Here is a 21908-nt window from a genome sequence, read left to right as displayed (position 1 = left end):
GGCATTAGCCAGAGTCTGCCCTCTCTGCATATATGGGTCTCTATCTCTGTAGCTGATGACTGATGGGAGTCTTTTGAGGCTGGAAGGGTCTTACTTGCTGTCAGTTAAAGATCAGGAATCATTTCAAACTAAAACTTATAAATTGCATCAACATCAGGGCAAAGCCAGGGGATGCTAGCCAATAGGGGTCCTCTGGCCTCAAGCTTCTGCTTGGCTCATCAATCAAAAACAGACTAGATTAACTGTAGGTTGTGTTTCCATTGGCACAAGGAAAGGATTCATTAACAGGTATTAGTATTGGTGATTTTTCATGTTGATGCTGTATGAAAGTGGATGTACTAGGCCCCACCACGGTCTGTTTCCTGGATCAGCACTTTAGCTTAGCAAAGAGGTATGTGCTGCGTATGGCCAACTAGAGCAACTGTAATCTATGAGCAGAAATACACAATCCATTCCTGGAATTCTTGACCAGTAGTATTCCCAGAGGTTCACCCTGGCTACCTAAAAGGAGACCATTGTATCTGTAGCCAAAAATGACTTCGTAGACAAAGTAAAAGTCCAAACTGACACACACACAAAAGTCCATTCGTGAAAATCTCCCAGTCTGCTTTGCTAGTGACACAGAACACAAGACAGTCCACTCATCTGAAGCACTCAACTCTTGTAGAATAGAGCTGATAGAAGTGGCCTGTATCTAATCAATGTACTTTCGAATTGTGCATTCAAATAACATGGTCATTTCTCTGTGTTGGTGGGAACTGAGGGTTCAATTGACTTTATCGTCTATTATGATGGAATAATCAATCAACGTGTATTTAGAGGTATATTTACTTTATTTTCTTTAGTAGTTGTGTGTCGGCCCGGCGGGGGGGTTCTAGTGCCCTTCACGACAGCATCCTACCTCTTTAACTGGGAGCCCTATGTCAGACTGTGGAATGTGGGCTATTGAGAACAGGAGTTGTATTCCGGTCTATTTCTGGATGCTGTGCTCTGGCCTGTGCACACAAGGTCACTTATCTCCTCTTTTGTTCTCAAGGTTGTGAAAGGGCTTATCCACAACGCTGACAATCAGCCTCTGACCTAAATAACGCAAACACAATCAAACCCAACTACCCTTATATGGAAGGAAATACTATATAAAGTAAGTAATACTACCTCTGAGACTTTTGCACTCATTTTGTAGCTATGGCTTAGTAGTGGAACAGGTATCCTAGATATTTCTATAGGTCCCTTTCTGTCTGGTGCGTGACTTGTTGACATTGTATAAAGTGTACATAGGTGTACTGTACATTGGCACTGCTTGTTAAAAACTAATAATTGATATATATATATATATATATATTTCACCTTTATTTAACCAGGTAGGCTAGTTGAGAACAAGTTCTCATTTAAACTGCGACCTGGCCAAGAATAAAGAAAAGCAGTTCGACACAACAACACAGAGTTACACATGGAATAAACAAAACATACAGTCAATAATACAGTTGAAGAAAATCTATATACAGTGTGTGCAAATGGGGTAAGATAAGGGAGGCAAGGCAATAAATAGGCCATGGTGGCAAATTAATTCTAATATAGCAATTAGACACTGGAGTGATTGGTGTGCAGAAGATGAATGTGCAAGTAGAGATACTTGGGTGCAAAGGAGCAAAATAAATAAATAAATAAATAAATACAGAATGGGGATTAGGTAGTTGGATGTGCAACTTGCAGATGGGATATGTACAGGTGCAGTGATCTGTGAGCTGCTCTGACAGCTGGTGCTTAAAGCTAGTGAGGGAGATGTGAGTCTTCAGCTTCAGTGATTTTTGCAGTTCGTTCCAGTCATTGGCAGCAGAGAACTGGAAGGAAAGGCGGCCAAAGGAGGATTTGGCCTTGGGGGTGACTAGTGAGATATACCTGCTGGAGCGCGTGCTATGGGTGGGTGTTGCTATGGTGACCAGTGAGCTGAGATAAGGTGGGGCTTTACCTAGCAGAGACTTGTAGATGACCTGGAGCCAATGGGTTTGGCGACGAGTATGAAGCGAGGGCCAGTCAACAAGAGCATACACGTCACAGTGGTGGGTAGTATATGGGGCTTTGTTAACCATATCCAGACCAATAGGACCATAAAGAAACAGTCACTTCAAAGAGTTGTCGTCCTGTCACACCATTTTACCCACCTGCTGTTGATTAAAGTACTACCCACCATTGCGACCTGTACGCTCTCGTTGGCTGGCCCTCGCTTCATACTCGTCGCCAAACCCACAGGCGCCATGTCATCTAAAAGACCCTGCTAGGTAAAGTCCCCCCTTATCTCAGCTCGCTGGTCACCATAGCATCTCCCACCTGTAGCACACGCTCCAGCAGGTATATCTCTCTAGTCACCCCCAAAACCAATTCTTTCTTTGGCCGCCTCTCCTTCCAGTTCTCTGCTGCCAATGACTGGAACGAACTACAAAAATCTCTGAAACTGGAAACACTTATCTCCCTCACTAGCTTTAAGCACCAACTGTCAGAGCAGCTCACAGATTACTGCACCTGTACATAGCCCACCTATAATTTAGCCCAAACAACTACCTCTTTCCCAACTGTATTTAATTTTTATTTATTTATTTATTTTGCTCCTTTGCACCCCATTATTTTTTTATTTCTACTTTGCACATTCTTCCATTGCAAAACTACCATTCCAGTATTTTACTTGCTATATTGTATTTACTTTGCCATCTTGGCCTTTTTTGCCTTTACCTCCCTTCTCACCTCATTTGCTCACATTGTATATAGACTTGTTTATACTGCATTGTTGACTGTATGTTTGTTTTTACTCCATGTGTAACTCTGTGTCGTTTTATCTGTCGAACTGCTATGCTTTATCTTGGCCAGGTCGCAATTGTAAATGAGAACTTGTTCTCAACTTGCCTACCTGGTTAAATAAAGGTAAATAAAGATAAACACATTTTCTCTTTTGGGGGATGGTAGGCACACTGAGATCAAAAGTCTTGGAAAGAACCATTCACCTGGAATTTGTTAGTTGGGTTTACAGTAATTAACAAGCTCCTTAAGTGCTGATAGGCAGATATGTTTGGAAGCACTCCAACCAGTGGTGAAAAAGCGCCCAGTTGTCATACTTGAGTAAAAGTATGAGATACCTTAATAGAAAGTTACTTGAAGTAAAAGTAAAAGTCACTCAGTAAAATTCTACTTGAGTAAAAGTCTAAAACTATTTGGTTCTAAATATACTTAAGTATCAAAAGTAAAAGTAGTATAAAGTATAAATAATTTCGAAATTCCTTCCTTTAAGCAAAGCAGACAGCACCATTTTCTTGTTTTTATAATGTATGGATAGCCAGTGGCACACTCCAACACCCAGACATAATTTACTAAATATGCATTTGTGTTTATTGAGTCTGCCAGATTAGAGGCAGAAGGGATGACCATGTGTTGTCTTGATAAGTGCGTGAATTTGTGAATTCATAAATTTTCCTGTCCTGCTAAGCATTCAAAATGTAACGAGTACTTTTGGTTGTCAGGTAAAATGTATGGAGTAAAAAGTACATTATGTTCTTTAGGAATGTAGTGAAGTAAAAGTAAAAGTTGTCAAATATTAATAGTCAAGCTACAGATACCCCAAAAAACGACTTAATTAGTACTTTAAAGTAACCCTCCATATCCCACCATATCCCCACCCTGCAATCTCCCACTGGCTCAGTTTTTCCCCATCTATTTTCACACGCCTACGTCCAACATTACAGTCATCCCCCCTTTCACTGACATATAGCCTTGTCCATTCCTATTTGAAAACCAAATGGTATCATCATGAATTGTCTTTATTGTACAGATTTGATTTTTTTTAAATGATGCCACTTGTAGTCCAGGTCAATCACTATATGAGTTAGTGGTCAACTTTAATCTGTAACATGGAACATCTTTACAAGCTATATTTTCTAATTGCCACAACAGTCACAGTCAACTTCTGAAGCTCATACCAATTACATTGTGCACCCCGCAGGAACACTAAACTCTCTGACCCACCGGACACAGTTCAGCGCGTCATTGGATTTAGGGAAAAGTTGGGTGTCACAAAATACGTCAATTCCCTTACTTTGATCACTTTTTTCAAATATTTTTTCCACATTGATTCAATATCATCACATTAAATGTTTGTGTTGAAATTATGTGGAAACAACCAGTTTTTGCACAGATAGGGGGCCTTCTGCACATTCAGATTCAAGTTTGTTCCATAGTCAGATCGTATTATGTTTCTGATAAAGACGATCAAATAGAATGAAAACATTATGTTTCATGGCATGGACAGAAAAGAACACCGCTGTTCCAATTGATTTACAATGTAAACGTGCACATCTTCTGCACGTTGAGATGACTATGTACAGTTTATGATTGACAGAATGAAGTCAAACATTGACGCAATCCTCTGTAAAACAATGCCGTTTTAAAAATAACTGGCCTACTGTAGGTTTGAGTAGAGATAAAAATGCAGATTGCTATTCGTGACCGTCCGTGCACACGGTCTGGGCCAATAGGCTGCTGAGGAAGGGGACACATGGGGATGTCTGACATAGCTCCGCTAACCCTGACCTTGAGGAGGACAATAAAAGAGACGTTAACAGTGTGTTCAACGGTTAGTATACCAGATGCACCAACTAACCATCATTTTATAATAATAGGCCTATTGATGATCACATTTTACAATTCAAATCGTTTCCGGCAGTTTTGAGCTTGTCTTCAATGTGTTTAAGTTGTTGCTCTTATTCATTGTAGGTGCGTTGGTGCTGTTTTTTCCTGCGGAGTTGTCACCATGTCTCGCTTTAATGAAACTAAAGATTTCGGGGATGCAGCCTCGTTCCTACGTCTCACCAATTTGGAGGCTTTGGCAGCCAGGACCCTGGCTTTTGATGGTAGGATAACTGTCAGAAATGCACATCAGTTCAACAATTGTATTTGTCTTGCCATACACTACTATCTATGGAAAAAAAAAAAAGAACATATGGAAGCCGACCATTAGATTTTCTACAGTTTTGCAAGTTTTGATGGTGCACATTTTTTTTTGTTAAGTTTTTGCCCCTCTAAATGCCCATAAACTTTCTATTATTTTGCTCAGGTACTAAACGAGTCTGGATCCCGAATGAAAAGGAGGCTTACATCGAGGTGGAAGTCAAAGAACTGGATGGTGACAAAGCCACTGTGGAGACCAAAGATGGAAGGGTTGGTAGGCTAGTTGTTGCAGTTGAATACAACATAATAAGGATAGTTTTAGCACTTGTCTTGTAGTTAATATGGCAGAAAGTGACATCATAATATTGACTCTTCAACACTTGTTGAAACTGACCTCATTAAGTCCATGATATACAGTAGCTAAATCCAAATATACTTCTCTTTGTTCTGAAGTGCACGGACTGTTATATATTTTTTCATTTAATAGATTTGCAGACCTAATAGAATGTATATGAAATGTTAGTACCAAAAGTTGAATATGGTGTGGTACAGTGGTGCTTCAAGTCCCTTGAATTAAGTGATATATTATCACCTACCTACTGTATGAATTGACTATAGACTTAAACTGTTGTTTCCCCCCCCCCCTCTTTCAAAGACTTTGGTTGTGAAAGAGGATGACATTCAGCAGACAAACCCTCCGAAGTTTGACATGATTGAGGACATGGCCATGCTGACTAACCTCAATGAAGCCTCTGTGCTTTTCAATCTCACCAGGCGCTACAGTATGTGGATGATCTATGTGAGTCGCGGTTCTGTACATCACACCATAGAGGGGAGGATAAACTGAGGCTATTCTGAACCAGTGAGACTCTCCCTGTGAGACACTACATGTGGCCTATTTGTTTTTGAGTTTCACGATACTTTGACCTTTTATTTATTTAATTTCCTTTCTATTTAACTATCTCTCCTTGTCTATATCTCTCACACAACCAATTTGTCTCATCTCTTTCTTTCTTTCTCTCTCTCTCTGCAGACCTACTCTGGGTTGTTCTGTGTGACAATCAACCCATATAAGTATCTTCCTGTCTATTCGTCTGATGTGATCGCTGCCTACAAAGGCAAGAGGCGCAATGAGACCCCGCCCCATATCTACGCCATCGCTGACAACGCCTACAATGATATGTTGCGCAGTAAGTCTCAACCAATACAGTCTTTGGTCTCAATACACACTCTAAACATAGAAGCTGTGTCATGTTGGAATTAAGAATCCATGTTCTACATTTAGATAAAATATGTTCAGTGCTTACACAATGCCTAAAAATACTTATTTTTCTGCTAACTCTGGGCAATATGTTCTCTTAATAGATTGTGAGAATCAATCCATGCTCATCACGTAAGTCAAAGCCCTGCTCTATTCTAACACGGCCACTAGATTGACACGCCTGTATTTGTTAAAAAATAACAGAAAAATGTGTTTTCTACAAATTTGTATTAATTCTAATCAATTGTTACAATTCACACAAAAAGCATACAATTCATACTCCCGCCAAAGCATTTATTTGGCGCTTATTATTTAGATTTCGACCCCTTCCAAGGACCTCTTGCATTACAGTATTTACTGTGCTGATGGAAACAGTTCATTTTTGTCACTCTTGTCAGAGTGAGGTACATACATTTTTCATTATAATTATGTTGATTTTTTTCAAATACATTTTTGTCTACCACTCCCAGCGGAGAATCCGGTGCTGGCAAAACAGTCAACACGAAACGTGTAATTCAGTATTTTGCCATTGTAGCAGCCCTGGGTGATGCAGCCAAGACAGGAGTAAGGCAGAGAGCTTCCCCCACCCATTTTTTCAACCTAAACCCCCTTTTCATCTTTCATTCCTTTTGCATTTTTTTTTTTTTTTTGGACAGGCTTGTTATATTTGGACTATTTGATAACTACTGGTTGTGTGTATTTTACCTGTAGGTAGCCTAAAGTTTTCCCCCTGGCTTTCCCTGGTTTGCAAAACAAAGAGTTACCTTTGCCGTTTGTCTCCCTGATCCTGCAGACTTCCTTGTCCCAAAACATGCCTGTTTTTTGTCATCCCTTTTTATTCCATCCTTTCCACCCTACTTTATCCAGTTACTTTTTACAACTGTCTTTTTATTTGACCATCTAAGTTGATAACCTATTTTGTTTTTTGACTTCTACCCAGATGTGTTTCTATCCTCCTTCCATCATCGTGTTACACATTATTCCTATCTGGAAGTTCATCCCTCTAATACATTATCTCTTCACATGACAATCAGTGAGAAAAATCACCTTGTGCTTTCCTTAAAATCATGTTGCCATCCTTACAGCAATTGGCATCAAGTCACACATCTTTTGCTTCCCCAGGGTACCTTAGAGGACCAGATCATTGCGGCTAACCCCGCCATGGAGGCTTTTGGTAATGCCAAAACACTGAGGAACGACAACTCCTCCCGTTTTGTGAGTGCCATGTAATTTATCACTACACAGATGGACTCAACATCTCTTCTGAGTAGAATGGATAAGAATGTCCGTTTTGTGTTATGAATCTCTCTCATCTCTCTCAACTTAGGGCAAGTTCATCAGGATCCACTTCGGTCCTACAGGGAAACTGGCCTCTGCTGATATTGACATATGTAAGCTGTCTGACATCACACCATGTAGAATTGAGTTTTTCACATCCAACAGTAATCCTCCAGGCCAATGCAAACCTCCTCTGCACTGTCACCATGTGTAGATCTTCTGGAGAAGTCCAGAGTAGTCTTTCAGCAGCCTGAAGAGAGGAGCTACCATATCTACTACCAGATTTTATCTCACAAGAAACCAGAGCTTCAAGGTATTGGAAGGCCACAACCAAAGATCACAGCCAAGGGCATATTTAGCAATGGATACATTAAATGAGAAAATATCTATCCCAATAGTTTTATCAGTTCAGTGTTCTCCAAGTGTCCCATGACTTTAATTAACATGATGTCTTCTCGTTGATCTTCCAGACCTTTTGTTGATTTCCACCAATCCCTTCGACTACCACTTCTGCTCCCAGGGTGTGACAAAAGTGGAGAACATGAATGACGAAGAGGAATTGTTGGCCACAGATGTAAGCTCTGCCTCTTTCTACGAATGCTCTTTCCCTCTCTCTGCTATGTTGAGTTCCATCTCTATTGTGTGTCTCTCTATCCTGTCTGTTTTCTCCTAACTCACTAGTCTCTGTCTCTCTGACCCCTCCCTCAGCATGCTATGGACAGTCTGGGCTTTACTCCTGAGGAGAAGTATGGCTGCTATAAAATAGTGGGGGCCATCATGCACTTTGGCAACATGAAGTTCAAGACGGTTCAGAGAGAGGAGCAAGCAGAAGCTGACGGCACTGAAAGTGAGTCCCAAATTCCATTTACTTAATGGAACATGAATAGAATATATTTACTCGTAACAGTGTCAATATAGGACACCACCCAATACATACAGTGTGTATGTATGTGCTTTGCTCTTCAGGTGCTGACAAAGCCTCCTACCTGATGGGGATCAGTTCAGCTGACCTCATCAAAGGACTGCTGCACCCTCGGGTCAAAGTAGGGAACGAGTACATCATTAAGGGCCAGACTGTTGAGCAGGTGAGCTCTCTTTCTCTGTCTCTGTAAAACACCCGTAGAACAAGAAGGTATTATGGACTTAAAGGAAAGATTATTCACATTGCCAATATTGTTTTCTGAGTCTGTGATATACTGTAACAGCTATCTGTTTCCTTTGTGTAGGTGAACTATTCAGTTGGTGCTCTAGCCAAATCCACCTACGATCGCATGTTCAAGTGGATGGTGGGCCGGATTAACAACAACCTCTACACGGCACTGCCTCGGCAGTTCTTCATCGGTGTGCTGGACATTGCAGGGTTTGAGATCTTCGCGGTAGGCCTACACTATATAAAGCCTGCTTCTGACCAAACTCTGCATGATTTGATATGGTCTTTCTCCAGACTGTTTCGGCTCATAAACCTATCCTTCTTTTCTACCCCCCCGTTCCCCCCCTTCCCCATCTCTCCGTTCTCCGCACAAGTTCAACAACTTTGAGCAGCTGTGTATCAACTTTACCAATGAGAAACTGCAACAGTATTTCAACCACCACATGTTCATCCTGGAGCAGGAGGAGTATAAGAGGGAGGGTATTGACTGGACCTTTATAGACTTTGGCCTGGATCTACAAGCCTGTATCAACCTCATAGAGAAGGTATGTGTCTCTTGTCTCAGCCATTCAAATAAGGGGCTAGAGCTGAGGGAACTGCCGATGTTGGGGGGGGGGGGGGGGGGGGGGGGGGGGGGGTTGTATGTGTGTGTGATGTTATACTGTTTGTGTGTTTCCTGCAGTCCATGGGCATACTGTCCATCCTGGAGGAAGAATGCATGTTTCCAAAGGCCACTGATGTCAGCTTTAAGACCAAGCTGTATGACAACCACGTGGGCAAGTCTCCCAACTTCCTCAAGCCGCGGCTTGACAAGAAACGCAAATATGAGACCCACTTTGAGCTGGTGCACTATGCAGGAGTGGTAAGTCTTCCAGTCTGTGCTGTTGTTTGTGGAATGGGTGTGTTTCTACCCACGGTTCATTTGAGACATTTACTTTTATACAAATCTATTGGATGTCATCGTTGACCCTCCCTCTCTCTCCGCCCCTCTCCAGGTACCATACAACATCAGTGGATGGCTGGACAAAAATAAAGATCCCTTAAATGAGACAATAGTCACCTGCTTCCAGAAGTCATCTAATACACTGTTGGCAAGCCTCTTTGAGAACTTCATCAGTAGTGATGCAGGTATTTTTGTTCAACTTTATATCCTCACATATTTGAAAGTGAAACTACAGTAAATGGGGAAATGAAGTCCTCGTGATCCACGGTTTGATCTTCCAGCTGCTGATCCAAAGACCGAGGCCAGAGGAAAGAGGAAGAAAGGGGTCTCCTTCCAGACTGTGTCACAGCTTCACAAGGTGTGTAAGAGGGAGGTAGAGACAGACGGGCATTACAAGAGTGTGTCTAAGTGTCGTATTGTTTAGTAAAGATCAGAGGAAGGGAAGTATTTAAATGTGCTCTATTGTTTTCCTGATGTCACGGTGACGTGCCTGAGTTGAGATGGAAGTAACTAGTTAACTTAACTAGTTAAATGTGCTCTGTTGTTTTCCTGATGTCACGGTGACGTGCCTGAGTTGAGAGGGAAGTAGTTAAATGTGCTCTGTTGTTTTCCTGATGTCACGGTGACGTGCCTGAGTTGAGAGGGAAGTAGTTAAGACTTGCAGTGATGTTTAGGTAACTCAACTCATGAACATCACTTTAAGTCTGTGCTACCTCCACTCTTTCATGCCTCTGACTGAGAACGAGGATGAGGTAAGACACACCTTGGAGAAGAGCACCCTCACTTCCTTAATGTAATGTTCCCTCAACACATTGTTGTTTTAGGTGAGGTGCAGGATTGGATCAAAAGGATTTGTGGGATTTATCAACTAAGACACTTTTACTTGCTGATTGAATTATAAATCATATCCACTTTCTGCTAATCTGCCCATTTGCAGGAAAATCTGAACAAACTGATGGCCAACCTACGCAGCACCCAGCCTCACTTTGTGCGATGCATTATCCCCAATGAGTCAAAGACTCCAGGTAATGGATTATGACATATCTAAAGCTGTAATACAACTGACTTCACTTTGTCACCGTTGGCTCCATCTCTGCTGCTAGGTGTCTCAGTGCTGCAAGATTGATTCTTTCTGTCCTCTTTATCCCAGGGGGCTTGGACCCATTCCAGGTCCTCCACCAGTTGCGGTGTAACGGAGTACTGGAGGGAATCCGTATCTGCAGGAAGGGCTTCCCTAACCGGATCCTATATGCAGAGTTCAAACAGCGGTGGGCACAGCACCTCTCTGGAAAATGTTGAACTTTAACATACAGAGACACAAAGGCTGTATTTAGACAGGAAGCCTAATTCTGATCTTTTTGTAACTAATTGTTTTTTTTGACAAATCAGATCACCTCTGAAAAAGATCTGATGTGATTGGTCAAAAGACCCATTTGTGGAGAAAAACAATATCAGAATTGGACTGCCATTGACAACGCAGCAAAACACGTGTGGACCGTCTCGTTATCAAGATGGCAATAATGTGCAGAATAAATGACTTTCTTTGTCTTCCCTGCTGTGTGTTCTGTCCTGTGCAGCTATCGTATCCTGAACCCCGTGGCGATCCCAGAACACTCCTTTGTGGACAGCAGGAAGGCTGTGGAGAAGCTGCTGGGCTCCCTGGACATAGACCACACCCAGTACAAGTTTGGAATCACCAAGGTGGATACTGTATGACTGGCACTAGTGCACCTGGATGAGTTTGCAGCTGAGAGATACCCTTGTGTTTTGAGCTCTCATCTCCAGGTGTGCCTTGTGTTGGGGGCTGAAGCTTATAGTATGGCCACTCCTCATCGGTTGTTGACAAAAACAGACAGTATGTTCATGTGTATTGGGGCAGACTTAGAGAGATCCACAATAACTGACAGTATGGTCTGGGTGTCCTCAGGTGTTTTTCAAGGCAGGGCTGCTGGGCCTGCTGGAGGACATGAGGGATGAAAGGCTATCGGAGATCCTTACCATGCTGCAGGCTATGCTGCGGGGCAAACTCATGAGGATGGAGAGACGCAAGATGATGGACAAGAGGTAGGTAACACAGGTCAGACGGTTCCACTGGGACTGCCGTGTCTTGAGTTTTCAGGCCCAACCCAAAACATGCTTATTGACAAGGTTATTTAGTAGTGGTTTGTGTGGGTTAGTGTGTGTATTTGCCCTCAGGTTTGTCGGTATGTACATGGCATGCGTGGAGTGTGGCGAGCGTGTGTCAGCACTTGCTTGCTTTACATTGTGTGTGTGTGTGTGTGTGTGTGTGTGTGTGTGTGTGTGTGTGTGTGTGTGTGTGTGTGTGTGTGTGGTCCTTGTGGAAATTGCCCGTTATAACCTCCGGGTGCAAATGGTGCTTACAAAAACAGGAGGGGTTGACACATGGCCCTTAAAGATCAGTAACAGCAGCTGTCATGTCCTCCAGCCCAGCCTCGTATTAATAATAACGCATTCTCCCCCGGCCCCCTTTTGTCCATGGAGCCTGGAGTTTAGAGCCCCCACATAGCTGGAATAACTGGTCAGGTGATAAGGGATTAAGTCTTCGGTTTCACAGAGGGCTGGAGTTTCATATAATAAAGGACCTCTACCTGACCTTTGTCTGTCCCACAGTGAGTCTCTGCCTTGCTTTTCCTGGGATTCACTATTGATTTATTTCCCCGTCTGGAATGCTTGCTGTGTCATAGCACCCGCTATTGTAAAGCAAATGATCCAATGACCAGCGCTCGCTGGGCCATATTTGGTAAGCAGGGCACACACAGATCTAATTTAGAACAGGAGGAAGGGAGGAATCTGGACCACGCCACCAGCATGACCAGTTCATTGGACACAAGTGTAAGGGTGGAAAGCCATAGGACAAAGAATTCTAGCTACCTTTATGGTCTACTATTTCACAGCCCATTTCCAAAAAGCTCTACTAATACACACTTTAAATGTGTTATACTCTCACTTCTCTATCCCTAATCAAATCAGGAATATGTTGAAGTATTTTCCCTTTCCCGTTCAGTCTCAAAGGTCATTCGGAAAATACAACTTACTTCATCACCTTAGTGCACACAAATCATTCACCTCATTCACCTGTGTAACCCTGAATGCCTTCCCCCTCTACCTCCACAGAGAGGCTATAGAGGTGATCCAGTGGAACATCCGTGCATTTGCAGCGGTGAAGAACTGGCCATGGATGATGCTGTTCTTCAAGCTCCGGCCTCTCCTGAGGAGTGCCACGGCCGAGAAGGAGCTGGCCGCCCTCAAGGAGGAGTTTGCCAAGCTGAAGGAGGCGTTTGGCAAGTCAGAGACCAAGCGCAAGGAGGTGGAGGAGAGACAGGTGGCTCTGATCCAGGAGAAGAACGACCTGGCCCTGCAGCTGCAGGCAGTGAGTGTTTACAGATGAGATCAGAGAACACACTGTACAACGGAATAACATTAAGATGAGGATTGATGAGACAAGATTAATGTAGACTTAATAAGAATTGACCAGAGACGATTAGGCAATAAATCAAGATAAGAGATGCTAAGGGGAAGTACTAAACAGGAAGTCTCTGTGTCACCCCTGACCTCAGGAGCAGGACAACCTGGCGGATGCAGAAGACCGCTGTGACCTGCTGATCAAGGCCAAGCTGCAGCTGGAGGCCAAGATCAAAGAGCTGATAGAGAGACTGGAAGACGAGGAGGAGATAAACGCCAGCCTGACTGCCAAGACACGCAAGCTGGAGGACGAGTGTGCAGAGCTGAAGAAGGACATCGACGACCTGGAGATCACCCTGGCCAAGGTGGAGAAGGAGAGACATGGCACGGAGAACAAGGTGAGCAGAGGAATGGTGGCTCACTGCTTGCAGAGACATTATTCAGCATTCCTGTAAACCTCTTGGTTTTTACATTTACTGTACCGTGTATATTATATTTCAGAGATTATTTCTCACATTGCTGGTATATTTCCTTCCTTTTGTTCTGATATGTTATTTGTTCCACATTGTTTGTTCCCCCTGTCTTTCCTCAGTTGAAGAACCTGATGGAGGAAATTGGTGTTCTGGATGAGTCCATCCTGAGCCTGACCAAGGAGAAGAAGGCTCTGCAGGAGGCCCACCAGCAGGCCCTGACTGACCTGCAGGTCGAGGAGGACAAGGTCAACGTGCTGAACAAGGCCAAGATCAAGCTGGAGCAGCAAGTGGACGATGTGAGTAAAGGGGCATGAAAAATACACACTTTCACCTCGAACAGTAACCTAACTATTTCCTTAGTTAAGCACACAGCGATATGAGATATCTTATACTGATGTAACCCCCCCAAGTTGGAAGGTTCCTTGGAGCAGGAGAAGAAGGTGCGTATGGATCTGGAGCGGATCAAGCGTAAGCTGGAGGGGGATCTGAAGCTGTCCATGGAGTCTGTCATGGACCTGGAGAATGACAAGCAGCAGCTGGAGGAGAAACTCAAGAAGTGAGAATCATCTCTTCAATCTGTTAGTTAATAAGGCCTTTATAAGTGGTCTGTGAAATCCTTGTTAACTGACCAAGTATAAATAAACTACTTACTGACTGTCAATTAGTGTGCAAATGAATCACTTATTAGCATTTTACAGTGAAATGTTTATCTATGTTAAATATTTTTTTGTACTGTCTATTCCTCTGACTCCTCACCATCTCCCCCTGTACAGAAGAGACTTTGAAATGAGTCAGTTCAGTTCGAAGGTAGAAGATGAGCAAGCCCTAGTCATTCAACTCCAAAAGAAAATAAAGGAATTGCAAGTATGTCTTTCTGCCTCTGTATTCTCTTCTTTTGTAAAGTTAGTTAGAAAAATGGATTAAAGCATCAAAAAAAAAAGATTGCTCATGTAAATGTTCCCCTGCCTCTCCCTCAGACTCGTATCGAGGAAGTGGAGCAGGAGTTGGAGGCGGAGAGGCTGTGGAGGACCAAGGCAGAAAAGCAGCGTGGCGACGTGTCCCGGGAGCTGGAGGAACTGAGTGAGAGGCTGGAGGAGGCAGGCGGGGCCTCGGCCGCCCAGATCGCCATGAACAAGAAGCGCGAGCAGGACTTCCTGAAGATGCGGAGAGACTTGGAGGAGGCGGGGCTTCACCACGAGGCCACAGCGGCCGCCCTGAGGAGGAAGCACGCTGACAGCGTGGCAGAGCTGGGCGGGCAGATTGATATGCTACAGCACGTCAAACAGAAGCTGGAGAAGGAGAAGGCGGAGTACAGGATGGAAGCAGAGGACCTGGCTTCTAACCTGGAGCGCCTCTCCAAGTCCAAGGTGAGGGGGTGAGAGGGTTCGCCTGGTCACTGAGATGTGGCAGTCTCCTCCGTGTCCCAGACACAAGGCTAGTTGGGATGGTCTGAATTGCAACAGTATGACAAGTTAGAAAATACTGAGTTTTATGTCATGTATGCTAAGGCAGAGTTTTGCTTGATAACAGGATACCACAGAGAAGATGTGTCATCTGTATGAGGATCAGATGAACGAGGCCCGGGCCAAAGTAGAGGAGCTCCAGAGACAACTGACTGACATCAGCAACCAGAGAGCCTGCGCTGTCACTGAGAGCTGTAAGGGTCACACGGGCCACGGCACGGCATGGCAGAAGGTCAACCGACCTTGGGAAACTCACCAAATGTATCTCTCTTTGTCTCTCTCTCTCTGTGTGTAGCTGAGTACAGTCGTAGGCTGGAGGAGCGGGAGGCTATGGTCAGTCAGCTGCAGCGCACCAAGATCTCCTTCAGCCAGAACACTGAGGAACTGAAAAAACAGCTGGAGGAGGAGAACAAGGTCAGAGGTCACACTTAAGTCAAACATTAAGTGATCAACCTGATATGTAAAAATATTAAAGGCTTTTTCCTGTCAGACCTCATAACAAGAATATGAATGATGTGATTTCTTCTGTGTCTGTCCCAGGCTAAGAATGCCCTGGCCCATGCCCTCCAGTCTTCCAGACATGACTGTGACCTGCTTAGGGAGCAGTATGAGCAGGAGCAGGAGGCCAAATCTGAGCTGCAGCAGGCCCTAGTCAAGGCCAATGCTGAGGTGGCTCAGTGGAGGACCAAGTATGAGATCGATGCCATCCAGAGGACTGAGGAGCTGGAGGAAGCAAAGTAAGTCTGATGCTCTCAAATGATCTGTTTGTCGACATAAATTAGCGTGAAAAAAGCTTTTGAACAATACTGGCTTTTTGCTCTTCTGATAAACTTTCATGTTAACCCCTGACTGTGACCTTAAAGGAAGAAGCTGGCGGTGCGTCTGCAGAACACTGAAGAGGCAGTGGAGACATCTCATGCTAAATGCTCCTCTCTGGAGAAAACCAAGCACCGTCTGCAGACCGAAATCGAAGACCTGATGGTGGACCTGGAGCGCTCCAAAGCTGCTGCCCTTGCCCTGGACAAGAGACAACGCAACTTTGACAAGGTAAGCAGTGAGCCCATAGGCATTAGTAGTTAGTAAGTCGTCAAAAGAAGGATTTTCACATTTGCATGACAACCCTTGTGCACAATAAGTCCTAAACATGAGTACTGACAATGTAAAATACTGCAGGTGCTGTCAGAGTGGAGGCAGAAGTATGAGGATTGCCAGTCGGAGCTGGAGAGCTCTCAGAAGGAGTCTCACAGCCTGAGCACTGAACTCTTCAAGTTGAAGAACTCCTACGAGGAGGCCATAGACCACCTGGAGACACTCAAACGGGAAAGCAAGAACCTGCAAGGTAAACACTGCTCTAAATAATACCAGTAAACCATTGTCGTTTGAGGGACGAGCGTGGTTGTAGGAGTGACGCCACCTGTTTTAAGACAATGCTAATAAACGTCACAAGAGTGAACACAAAGGCCTGTCTATCTAACCCATAGTGTTATTTGTTTCCCCAGAGGAGATAGCTGACCTAGCTGACCAGATCAGCCAGGGTGGGAAGACCATCCACGAGCTGGAGAGGATGAAGAAGGTTCTGGGTGTCGAGAAGAGTGACATCAAGGCTGCTCTGGAGGAAGCTGAGGTGAGCACACAGAACTGACTGTGGTTGGAAAGTGTCTATTCTTACCACAAGGGTACAGAGAGACCAGTGGAAACCTGAGAGGAGTGATCTGACAGGGGTGTTAGGTTGATGTGACCCAGTTGGACCCTGTAACGCTAAATGTGACACTGTTCTATTGCTCCGAGTCAGGGCACCCTTGAGCATGAGGAGAGCAAGACCCTACGTGTCCAACTGGAGCTGAACCAGTTCAAGACTGAGGTCGACAGGAAGATAGCCGGAAAGGATGAGGAAATTGACAGCCTCCGGTAAGGACTCATGATCCATGATAGTTTTCCAGTATGCTTTTAAAAGCAGCACAGATTTGTCATTATTCATGATGGTGTTTTAGGCTCCTCTCTCTAAGCAGCCTATTTGTCACTTTCCCTGCAGCCGGAACCACCAGCGCTCCCTGGAGTCCCTGCAGACAACCCTGGAGACCGAGGCAAGGTCCAGGAACGAGGCAGTACGGCTGAAGAAAAAGATGGAGGGAGACATGAACGAGATGGAGGTCCAGCTGAACCATGCCAACCGCCATGCTGCCGAGTCCCAGAGACTACTGCACCACCTGCAGGGCCAGATTAAGGCCAGTGGAGAACTAACACAATTCATGCTTTGAAATGATCAACATTGTCATAGATTTTTCACACAAACAACACGTGTAAGGAAACACAATTCATACTTAGGGTAGATATTTAACATTTTAGCTCTTATCCAGAGTGACTTACAATTAATGCATTCATCTTAAGATAGGTGAGACAACAAGTGTTGGAGTAGTTCAGCTAGTAATTTAACTACATTCTGCAGTAGCTTGGTGGAAAAGGACTCAATTGTCATACTTAAGTAACAGTAAAGATACCCTAATAGAAATTGACTCATGTGAAGGTCACCCAGTAAAATAAGACTTGAGTAAAAGTCTAAAAGTATCTTCTTTTAATCCTTAAGTCTATTGATGCACCCATGTCTCAATCTAAGTAACATAATAAAGAAATCCCCATCATTATCTATCAGTTTAAACTGGAGATATCAGGTTTTGTTGCATGGGCTGCGTCTCAATCCACCACATCCTACTATGTCATCCTTCCACATTTTCGGTGCAAGGTGGCCGAGCTACAGCGGTGTTTGTCAGACCATGAGACATCCCAAAAAATCATCTTCTCACGAAAACATCTGTAGTGTCAGAACTCTATGGACAGGGAAGACTCTCACAAACACAATGGTGTTCTCCATTTTGCTCTACGATTCCCACAAATGTCACGGGACTCATCTGAACGTAACCCATACGAACAAATCAAAGGCAGTAGGGATGACAGAACGTTATATTGATAGGTGCGTGAATTGAACAACATGGCTGTCCCGCCTGAGCATTTGAAATGTAACAAGTACTTTTGGGTGTCAGGGAAAACTGTATGGGAGTAAAAAGTACATATCCCAACATATACGTATGGGAGTAAAAGTTGTAAAAAATATAAATAGTACAGACCCCCAAACAACTACTTAAATAGTACTTTAAGGTATTTTCAATTAAGTACTTTACACCACTGGTAGTTGAACTCAAATCAAATCTAGGTAGTGTTTTCAGTAGTTTGTTTTTTGCCATGTAGCTGTGTAGCTAACTACTGGAACTACACATTACTTTTTTAGCAAAAAACTAAAGAAACAATGTGTTAAGTAGGCAAGAATTATATGAATCATTATTAATAAACCATTTGTTCAGTGACCATTAACCACTGTTGTCTGATGGGGTCTACAGGACCTGCAGTTGGAGCTGGACGGCCGCATCCACCAGAATGAGGAGCTGAAGGAGCAGTGGGGCCTGACAGAGCGCAGGAACAACCTGCTGGTGGCTGAGGTGCAGGAGCTATGCACCGCGGTGGAGCAGACTGACCACGGACGCAAGATGGCCGAACATGAACTGCTGGAGGCCACTGAGAGAGTCAACCTGCTGCATGCCCAGGTAGGAGACGCCTCAGGGAACTGGCTGGTTAGGGCCTGACATGGGATGGATGAGAGGATGAAAGGTTTGAAGGATGTACATTGTTACAGGATTGTTGGATATATCTTAGCCACATAGAAACCCTAGTATTTTATTCTGCTTGAACAGAACACAAGCCTGATCAACCATAAGAAAAAGATGGAGAGTGACCTGTCCATGCTGGCTGGGGAGGTGGATGAGGCAGGACAGGAGTGCCGTAATGCAGAGGAAAAAGCCAAGAAGGCGATCACAGATGTGAGTTACCTAGACAGTGACCCCCTGATCTCACAATATTCAATGCTTTAATTGTGATGGGGCAACCAGTCCATTTTGAAACTATGGTTGTGATATTTCCCCTCATCTCCTGTCCAGGCGGCCATGATGGCAGAGGAGCTGAAGAAGGAGCAGGACACCAGCTCTCACCTGGAGAGGATGAAGAAGAATATGGAGCAGACCATCAAGGACCTGCAGCTCCGGCTGGATGAGGCAGAGCAGATCGCCCTCAAAGGAGGGAAGAAACAGATCCAGAAGCTGGAGATCAGGGTGAGGTTCACATTAAAGTGAATAAGCCATGCAAATTCAATTAAATGTCTTCACTTCTGAAATTGTAAACCTTTTACTGAAAAATTGCACAATTAGAGCAGAAATAATGTCCTCATGCTTCCAGCAAAAAGATGCACAACTTAATCTTTGATTATGGCTGAACTATGCATCTTCCAGCCTTCCCAAGAGGCTAAAATCTCATTATTAGGTTGCAATGTTTCTATAGTATTTTAACAAGGTCTACTTTTTTGGGGGGTTCGCTTGCCTCACTTTTCAAAAAAGTGAATCCCGTAAACATTTAATAAAATGTATATTGGAGTAATGGATTTCGCACATCGACATCAATGAATGGCTAACTGACCGACCTCTGTGACCCACAGATGAGGGATCTGGAGAGTGAGCTGTTGTGTGAGCAGAAGAAGAGTGAAGCGTTTCAGAAGGGAGTACGCAAATATGAGAGGAGGGTCAAGGAGCTCTCCTACCAGGTAAACAACCACAGCAGTCAGTGCCCACCTGTGGAGGCTGCTGAGGGGAGGAGGCTGCTGAGGGGAGGACGGCTCATAATAATGGCTGGAATGGAGCGAATACTATCAAAAACGTGCTGGATACCATTCCATTCACTCCAGTACGCTCCACTCCAGCAATTATTATGAGCCGTCCTTCCCTCAGCAACCTCCACTGCTGCCCACCTACACAGCACTCCCATTTCATAGCAACATGTAGTTCAGAGTTGAACCAGAAGAATAAAAGCAGTTGTGGACCACTTTCACTGCATCAACAGATGATTGGGGACAATTATGGTAGTAGATGCCTTGACAGTCCATTATTGAGTGTTTGTTGCTGTTTGTTCAGGCTGAGGAGGACAGGAAGAACCTGCTGAGAATGCAGGAACTCATTGACAAGCTGCAGGCTAAAGTCAAGAGCTACAAGAGGCTGGCTGAGGAGGCGGTGAGTATTATAGGTTCTCTTCAGTCACACACAACAGCCCATCTGAACCAACAATCTCTTACCATTACTGAACAATAAATTGACATTTTGTAATATTAAGTCATTTCCCTCTCTCCCCACTAGGAGGAGCAGGTGAACTGTAATGTCACGAAGTACAGGAAGATGGTTCATGAACTGGACAATGCAGAGGAGAGGGCAGACATGGCGGAGACTCAGGTCAACAAACTGCGCGTGACTGTGCGCACCCGGGACCCAGGGCCAGCCAAGGTGAGCCCTGATTTCAGTTTAGTTAAACTCACTTTATAATGTGTTTATGTCCATGGCTAGCGCTTCAGAGGGGTTGGGTTAAATGCGGAAGACACATTTCAGTTGAATGCATTCAGTTGTACAACTGACTAGGTATCCCCCTTTCAACCTTGCTTGTCTTTCCAGATTGCAGAATGAAATGGAAGCTTGGTAGTGTTCCTGTACGAAACTCTATCAGATGACTGCAATGTGTGTTAAAGGTCCAACGCAGCCGTTCTCTCAATATCAAATCCTTACTGTGTTTGTTTTCAATTCAAATGGTCAGAAAGACACAGAAGTTTGGAACTCCTTATTGGTCTATTAACTACTTTACCGCTTGGTGATATCACCAGGCAGGCCAAAACTCATCCGACCAAAACAGGCTGTAATTTCAGGTGGCCTTTTCAAACAGCTCCTACACTAAAAGGGACATTATCACAATTTCACAGTATTATTCCAATCGCAGTGTGGAAATATATTTAAAAACTTGACTGCACTGGGCCTTTAAGTGTGTTTTGACTAGTGTGTGTTCAAATAGCAAAAATGTGTGATAGACCAACACAAGCCAATGCCTTGTTAAAAGCTGAAATACTAAAATGTCCTTTAACATGACTGTTCACTGTCAACAATAATACATTGTATAACCTACATCCATGTAATGTAGTGCGTAAAAGCACTTAAATAAAGAGACAAGACATATTCAAAATTGTTCTGTTTTTTTCTTCTCAATCGCTTAACAAAGTGAAGTTAGAGTGTGGCGGTGATACCTGTGTATTAGATGAACAAACACCCTCTCTGAGAAGGGCTCAGACAGACCAGGGGGTTTTCTGGATCAAATTGGGGCTTAGGTGGTGGACGTGCTCAACGGAGCTAACCGGAAATTTCTGAGGCCCTCTTGCCTGCAATGTTGCAGTTTTTAAAGCTAGTGGTGCTCCCATGTCATAATAAAAATACTCATGAAAGAATCCTTTTATTTTAGATTGACTTTCATTTATATGTGATTTTGTAGTTCTCAAAGATCAAAAAAAAAAATATATAGGCCCATTATCTTTTCTACATACTTTCTGCTTTTTAATTGTTTTAAGTTTACACTGAAAACATTTCACCATCCTGAATGTAAAAATATTTATACTGTTTGGTCAGCCCAAGACTTTTCTATGCAGAAAAAAACCTGGTGGCCCAGTGTCACATACAGACCCACACATCCTGAGAATGGACGCATTTAGGAGCCTCATGTTGTAAGTGAAGCACCTTTCCTAACGTTACTAAGGATGCCAGTCAGGACTCCTGTGTGTGTTGGACATAACTAATTGATTCATCTGGTGAGTCCTGAGCCTTTTGTCCACCTCGTCCTAAATCCTTTGTCATTTACAGGGATCATGTTATGATGGATTTCTTTAAATAGCCTCTTTTTAGAACAAAATAAAACTATTGCTTGTCCCTGAAATATTGGTCTTCTATTAAGGGCTCTATTCAATTAGATCCACAGTGGTTGTGTTCTGGTCAGTGTAACTGCATTAAGAGCTGTCAAATCCACAAGCGGCTCCAGACATTATACCTAAAGCGGACATTGCCATTGGCTGCACGGAGTCCCA

At 43.8% G+C, this 21908-nt stretch overlaps 1 protein-coding gene across 5 annotated transcripts; it reads left to right on the top strand.

The window, feature by feature from the left end:
• Window positions 1-4623: 4623 nt before the first annotated feature.
• Window positions 4624-21019, top strand: LOC109908008 (myosin-7). 5 transcript variants are annotated; one of them, XM_031794198.1, is made up of 42 exons: window positions 4624-4895; window positions 5099-5202; window positions 5588-5731; window positions 5966-6122; window positions 6298-6325; window positions 6664-6757; window positions 7316-7408; window positions 7521-7584; window positions 7686-7784; window positions 7942-8045; window positions 8180-8318; window positions 8438-8556; window positions 8698-8847; window positions 8996-9166; window positions 9304-9483; window positions 9617-9749; window positions 9846-9922; window positions 10502-10589; window positions 10715-10832; window positions 11142-11265; window positions 11492-11628; window positions 12700-12955; window positions 13143-13385; window positions 13580-13756; window positions 13871-14016; window positions 14234-14324; window positions 14438-14827; window positions 14991-15117; window positions 15219-15337; window positions 15464-15660; window positions 15787-15970; window positions 16097-16262; window positions 16423-16547; window positions 16716-16831; window positions 16956-17148; window positions 18316-18519; window positions 18667-18792; window positions 18910-19080; window positions 19461-19565; window positions 19933-20028; window positions 20152-20295; window positions 20461-21019. In XM_031794198.1, exons 1-42 carry the CDS (start codon window positions 4796-4798, stop codon window positions 20470-20472), a joined length of 5811 nt encoding a protein of 1936 aa, XP_031650058.1. In that variant the 5' UTR covers window positions 4624-4795; the 3' UTR covers window positions 20473-21019. The 5 variants fall into 5 exon arrangements, with proteins under 5 accessions (XP_031650058.1, XP_031650062.1, XP_031650060.1 ...); XM_031794200.1 differs by lacking the exon at window positions 4624-4895 and having other exon boundaries at window positions 5108-5202; window positions 5707-5808; XM_031794199.1 differs by lacking the exon at window positions 4624-4895 and having other exon boundaries at window positions 5180-5202; window positions 5707-5731.
• The last annotated feature ends 889 nt before the right edge of the window (window positions 21020-21908 follow it).

This window comes from Oncorhynchus kisutch, linkage group LG17 (genome assembly GCF_002021735.2).
Source record: "Oncorhynchus kisutch isolate 150728-3 linkage group LG17, Okis_V2, whole genome shotgun sequence".
Lineage (NCBI taxonomy): Eukaryota > Metazoa > Chordata > Actinopteri > Salmoniformes > Salmonidae > Oncorhynchus > Oncorhynchus kisutch.
Note: the sequence above shows the minus strand (reverse complement) of the source record. Positions and strands in the feature narration are given on the sequence as shown.

Excerpts from the sequence above, each read along its gene's own strand:
- LOC109908008 (XM_031794198.1), top strand. The coding sequence starts at position 4,796 with ATGTCTCGCTTTAATGAAACTAAAGATTTCGGGGATGCAGCCTCGTTC. Across the intron at positions 10,833-11,141 it reads TATGCAGAGTTCAAACAGCG|CTATCGTATCCTGAACCCCG; the intron begins GTGGGCACAGCA and ends TGTCCTGTGCAG. Across the intron at positions 20,029-20,151 it reads AGAGGCTGGCTGAGGAGGCG|GAGGAGCAGGTGAACTGTAA; the intron begins GTGAGTATTATA and ends TCTCCCCACTAG.